This window comes from Phragmites australis, chromosome 18, assembly GCF_958298935.1.
Source record: "Phragmites australis chromosome 18, lpPhrAust1.1, whole genome shotgun sequence".
NCBI classification, from domain to species: Eukaryota; Viridiplantae; Streptophyta; class Magnoliopsida; order Poales; family Poaceae; genus Phragmites; species Phragmites australis.
The window spans coordinates 18,006,293-18,012,582 of record NC_084938.1 but is presented as its reverse complement, the minus strand read 5'-3'; the positions used below and the strand labels follow the sequence as shown (position 1 = coordinate 18,012,582).

At 46.5% G+C, this 6,290-nt stretch overlaps 1 protein-coding gene across 1 annotated transcript; it reads right to left on the bottom strand.

Annotated features, from left to right (window-relative positions):
• Positions 1 to 1,725: 1,725 nt before the first annotated feature.
• Positions 1,726 to 2,794, bottom strand: LOC133898380 (uncharacterized). Its single transcript, XM_062339057.1, has 3 exons — positions 2,393 to 2,794; positions 2,144 to 2,286; positions 1,726 to 2,037 (listed from the first exon to the last, which is right to left on the bottom strand). Exons 1-3 carry the CDS (start codon positions 2,670 to 2,672, stop codon positions 1,927 to 1,929), a joined length of 534 nt encoding a protein of 177 aa, XP_062195041.1. The 5' UTR covers positions 2,673 to 2,794; the 3' UTR covers positions 1,726 to 1,926.
• Positions 2,795 to 6,290: the final 3,496 nt, after the last annotated feature.

Sequence of the window (6,290 nt, the reverse complement as noted above, 5' to 3'; positions counted from 1 at the left end):
AAAAACATGTATATATCATAAGTTCTTGGCCATCTCCCTCTAAAAAAGATAATTTCGTGGCCACTGATCTGGTCCGACAGATCATTGCACCTTCTGAAAGTTCAGAGCAAATTTCAGACACAATTGCGTCTCCTATGACAAAATTCCTCTGAAAACCAGGATCTACACACGTCTTCTGCCGCCCTGGTTTGAGTATACAATACTCAGTTTCGACTGTGACGTTGAATTGTTGTGACGGCCAACTTGTGAGTTCTTGTCTTGATCTCTTTGGAGTTCGTGATACTACGTACATGCAATGTATCAGCTGGCCAATATACCATTTTTATATTGCATTATTTTGCAAGAATGTCGTGACTGCGAAAACAAACTTGTGTGCAGCAGCGGCAGCATGCACCTAGTCAAAGTGTTGGTGGTGGCGGTGCACCACCATTTGGCCATTACTGATTGGAGGAGACTACACTATGTTCAGTACAAGCTCCGCTAGTTGCATTGGAAACAACAGTGGAGTTTGCAATTTTGTAGGTAAGAACTACGTAGAAACTATGCAGAAATTCGAAAACAGTTTGTTTTCCGAATAAATCGGATGTGACTCCTACGTTTCAAACAGGGCATGGGAAGTGAAATTGATGGATGGCTGTAACTGTAATGCTATCCCCCCCCCCCCCCTCCCTGATCTCTGTCTCCTTACCCTGATCCTGATCCCTGTACCGGCCAGAAAAGTTGAGACTTTCCTGAACCATGATTCATTTCGTTCCCGTTTACATCACGCAAACGCACCATGCCACTGCCTTTTAGCCCTCCCATCATTGTTTGCCATGCACGAACTGCTGAAGCCATGCGTACCAATAATCATTGCTGGTACTGCCATGGCATCCATCTGAACGATGGATGCTCAGCAGCAGCAAGCAAGCACAGGGCAATTCGGCACACAGCTGAGCTGATCGTATTTCCATGTGAAACCACAGATTAAATATGCAGAGCAGGTTGTTTTATTAAGATCGCATGATGGATTCATCACCTGCCCCCTGACATCTCTCTCTCTCTCGTTGCGTTCGAAAAAAATATTGTTGCCTCGCCGCATAACAGTTTTTTTTTTTCGAACGATATCTCGCCGCATAACAGTTTTTTTTCGAACGATGTCTCGCCGCATAACAATACAAATCCAGAATACCACTCTGTCCAGTCCAGTGCAGTGCAGGTGGTGGTCTTCCTGGCAATGGCAGTGTTCGAGCTCTGTACCTGCTGGCTGCATCTGCATAATGCAAACAAAATTTCACAGTGCTCCGTGTACGGATGCCGTAGCTACCTGAAACCGCGATGGCAACGTGCGATGGCGCTGCACGCCCCCACACATGGTGTGGGAAAGGTCTCCCAACCCAACTTCCATCGCCACGGTCCAGTGAAGTGAACAGGCCGTGGAACCAAGGATTTGTTCTGTGCGTGGCCGGAGGGGCGGTGCTCGTGTAACATCGCAAAAGCACGGCACCGCTGGCTGTCGTCGTCGCTCTCTCCGGCGACTGGAAGGGCAAAAAACTGCACCGGCGATCGAGGGGTGGGTCCATGCCGCCTGCGGATTAGATCACAGCCTGGGGACCGTCGCGCGGCGAGTTTTTTTGGCCCCTTTCTGGAGATTGAGAAAAAAAAATTTGGTTCATTCCTTGACCAAACGGGTTCAAACAGCAGACGGTGGATTTGACTTATGTGTGGATCAGCAACCAACCAAGCAACAGGTAAAGATTGTTCTTGCAGAGCTGCTTCACTGTTTCATCACTATGCCAACTACACGGAGCGATTCTTGCCATCTCATCGCTCCTCTCGCAGTCTCTCACCCCAATGTACATCTACACCTCCTAGCTCCAAGCCTTCTTCTATACTGCTAGACTACTGGTCGAAGTTGCAGAGCAGCGTCGAGACCGGGGCCGGCCATCAGCTCGCCGACTCGGAGATGCTCTGCAGCGACGGCCGCCAGTGCCGCCCTCTCCCGCCGCCGCTGGCGGTGCCACTCCTGTGCCGGTCTTTCTCCGGCTGCTTCCGTTCCTGAACAAACAACGACCGGGACGGGTATCGGCAAATCAGCGGTTGCTGCTGTGGAATCACACAATTCGGAATCAGAGGAGAGGACAGGGCATGAGCGAGCACTCACCTGATCGGTGGACTGCCCCAGCTTTTCGCAGCCCGCAGCGCCGGCATGTCCCGGCTGCGACTGCCGCCGCCGCCGGTCGTCCATCACCTCCTCGCACCGCCGCATCTTTTCCTGCCTCCTCGCCTGTATCGCCTTGGCCACCTCTGCGCGCACAGGCAGGGGAACGGGTTAATCACTTAATCACCGTGAAAGGAAAACAAGAAACAGAGCAATCCCAATCCAAGAACCGCCTTTGATGGATACACACACCTTGGGAGGTGATGAGCCGATAGACCTTTCCGAGGAGTAGGGTGTCCTTGGGCTTGAGGAGCTTCACCTTCGTGATCTTGGCGCCGCCGCCGACCGCCGCGGTGCCGGTCTTGGCGTCGGCGTAGGGGCCGGAGACGCGGAGGACGACGAGCGCGACGTAGTGCCCCGGGTTGCTCCGCATGACGTCGGCGGCGGTGGCCGGCCCGTACAGGCGCTCGACCTTGCCGCCCGGGTGCTGGACCACCACGGCCGCCGCCTCCGCCGCCTGGCAGTTGCCCATCGCCGTCCGTCCGCTCACCCACCCCCCGCGCTGCCTCAACCGTCGGCGCCTCGCAGCTCGGTCGCTCCCAAGACAATGGCCGCGCCGCGCGAGTTCTTTGTGACTCGTGAAGGCGCTGGGGATTTGGGCTCTGGCGAGGACGGGGTGTTGGGGGGGGGGGGGTTATATGAGCGTGGACGGAGCGGGAGACGGCGACGAGTGATAGAAAGGATGAGAGGGAGTGATTAGCAATGTGGTTAACGATTAATTAATCCGGTTTTGGACGTAATTGCTGGCATGTTGTGAGGTGATTAATGGAAGGAGTCGACGTGTCAGGACTGGTTTAGGGCCACTTCTGCATGGAGTGTCCAAAATGGCCGCCCGGGTGTGTAACAGTGGCTGTCTAGTAGATAGACTTTCCGTTTTGTCCTTTCATCCGGGCATGATACGGACGCACCACATGTCGCTAACTCGGCGGGCTGAAATTGTCCGCAGCCGCCCACTGCTAACTGGTTTCAGCCACCGTTAGATTGTTGTGTTTTCTTCCTTGCAGCAATTTATAGATTGGCCATTTTATATACTGTGTTTCATTCCAACAAGAATATCTCTATGGCTAGCATTAGGTCATACAAGCGACGAGCAAGACATGCGGTTGTCATGAGAAAATCCAAGAGTATCATAGTTCTATAGTTTGTATGACATATGGAGAAAGACTGAGCACGTATAAAAGATAGTTAAATCATGTAATGTGTATACTGCTATGTCTCTTAAATATCAGTATTGTCTAGGTTGACGTTAACAATAACAAGGAATAGAATAAACTACACAATGTCAGCAAAATATATTGGTGGTCATAGAATTTATAGATAAAATCATGAATAATATAGTTTTGTAGTTCATTGATAGGTGGAGAAATATTAGACATATGTAGAGAACCAAAAAATTGCAGAACCCATGTGTAAATGAGATGTTACTATTACTAAGTTGATGCCAACAATAATCAAGAATATGACTGGTCATGATAACATGCAGCTTGGTAGCTGACCTCCATCTGCAATGTGCAATATTTTGTCATCTATTGGCAAGAAGTCTCTAGGAAGTTAAAGGGTGATGACTAAGTTTTGTGAAATTTATGGGTGATGCCTTAAGGATGAACGGAGAGATAGGCATCACATAAGTCTGCCTTGCAAAAAAGCTGAACTTATTTGAGGGAATACGTAGGCCTAACTTACTAAAGAAAAATCCGGGTGTCAAGCGACCAACATTATACTTCTACATTGAATAATTATAACTAAAGTTTAGAAGGGCTTGAGTTGGACTGAATTTTTGGTGTCATCATCCCGCTGCCTAGGATTGGCCTCTAAATGGCCTCGGTTTAGGCCAAGTAGGTTTCTCTTAAATATACTAAACCCTTCTCTGGTCAAATCAGAAAAAAAAAAAATCAACGCTAGAAGGAAAGAATGAACAGATGGTTCTTGTGCGTTGGATTTGAATTCATGCGATACACAAAATTAGGATCTACACGGAAAAAATTCCACGTTCCTTCCAAATTTCCATTCTCTAATTCTTTCCATACGCAAATTGGCGAAGTCTACTTGCTTCCTTCACATGTCGAAACATATTTCTAATTGGAGATTACTCGTCTGCTTTTCTTTCTTCCCCAAGATTCTGATCAAGTGAAAACACTTCATGATAGATATTACTTTCCCATTTCTCCTGCTACTTTTTGCAAGGGAAAAAAAAGAACAGGACCGTAGTTTAAAATTGCGATTGCAGTAGGTGGCTACTGGCTAGACGGCACGGCAGGCTGGACAAGCACGATCCCATTGCAGCGAAGACGAAACGTGCTGACGTGGCCGCGGCAGCATGCCTGGGCCCCGCCGGCACGTGTCGACCCCTGGTACGGGGGTACAGCTTCTTCCATGCTCCTATACGGTACCTATACGCCTATACCTGGTACCGACCGTACAAGCGCACATGAACACGAGGGGCAAATCCGTAAATTCAACACACCACATAGATCAGTGTGTTGTGCAGTGGTACCGTACTGTGTTGGACAAACCTGAACCTTTTTAGGGGTCGTCCGCAACTGCATTCCGGAGGAAAATTTAAGAAAATTCCATTTGGAATGGGCGAATGCATCTTCCCGTTCTATAGGAAAGGGTTCCTTTCCTCTACAAAATACAGGAAATAAAAAATCCAATCCCAGCTCAAGTTTTCAAGGATGTCTGACGGTGCGTGTGAGGAAGAGCGAAAAGAAAGCAACACGCTACTTGTGAAAATTAAAAAAAATTCCTACGATCCAAACAGTTTAAACTTTTTATTACTGTATTTTAAATTCATGTAGTTTTTTACTTTATAGTACACTCTATTTCTATATTTTTATATTTCCTATATTTTACATTGTTTCGTTCCCATCGAGGCCTTACCGTGGGGATATGATCCAGGAAATGCAGCATAGATGGGATCCGGATCCTTTGCCTTAATTACGATTAATGCATAGAATCACTGCATAAACAGTATAATGAGTCAACCGCTACAGTAGTCTACATTAACTAACCAATATTACTGTAGTAAGTACTGTAGCAACAGTGACGTGGCATACTGTCGCACCGTTTTTTTACTGTTTATGGGTTACTGTGGCGACAGATCTGAACTCTCCGTTTTTGATCGGATGGTGCAATTTTACCTTAATGCAGAGGACTGTAGCCTCTCTGCACTGGCTTCTCTAATGCAGAGGATCTCAGTCCTGCAGATGGATGGATTTGATGGGTCGATCCGAGCCGTCCAATCATGGATGCGTGGCCAAAGAGTCCAGGAAGGCTGATCTTGCACCTCGGGATCCACGAGTCATGTAGCAAATTCATTAATGTCACCACCATTGAGCCAATATAACCATGCCATTTCGTGATGATAAACGGCCCCAACACATGATGGACGACCCAAAAAGAGACGTTGCTACTTAGTGCACGTCATGATCATGATCGTCCATGATCTATGGGCTCTTTAATTTTCGGTTTGACTAAATTTAGGTACGAATCTCTGCAACTATTTTGAATGGCACCCAGATGATTAGCCATAGTTGTTTAGAAAAAAAAAAAAAGGTGCACTAATGCTCATGTTCTTGAAGTGCTGCTTTGCTTTCTTGGCTTGCTTCAAAGTTTAGTAGTATAAGCAAGAGCTGCAAATGCCTTGGTCCAATCCAAGGGCATGCAAATTGCTTTTGGTTTTCAGGTATGGTTGGGCAGTCAACAAATGTATTTTAGGTCTTGCATCTGCAGTATTTTTCAATTCATAGGATCTGTTCGGGTTAGCTCCTCCGATTCAAATTTCCTAAGAAAGTTATTCTATAAAAAAAAATGATTATTTGACTGAGAGTGGTTCTATAGGATAAATTTGAAAGTAATTCTATATAAGAAGTGAATCAGATGAAAATATTTTTTCAGCTCCTAATATCTAGTTTATGTTAAAAAATCACTCTTACAAAATTATTCTAAAAGCTGAAAATTGCAAACTATAGTTTACCAAAAACTATCACTGATTTCACTTTATAAACTAGTCTAAGAGCTCTACTAAACAAATCCTTAATCATTTCCAGGTAAATCACGGTACTACTTAATATGTCGCATGTTTAACAAA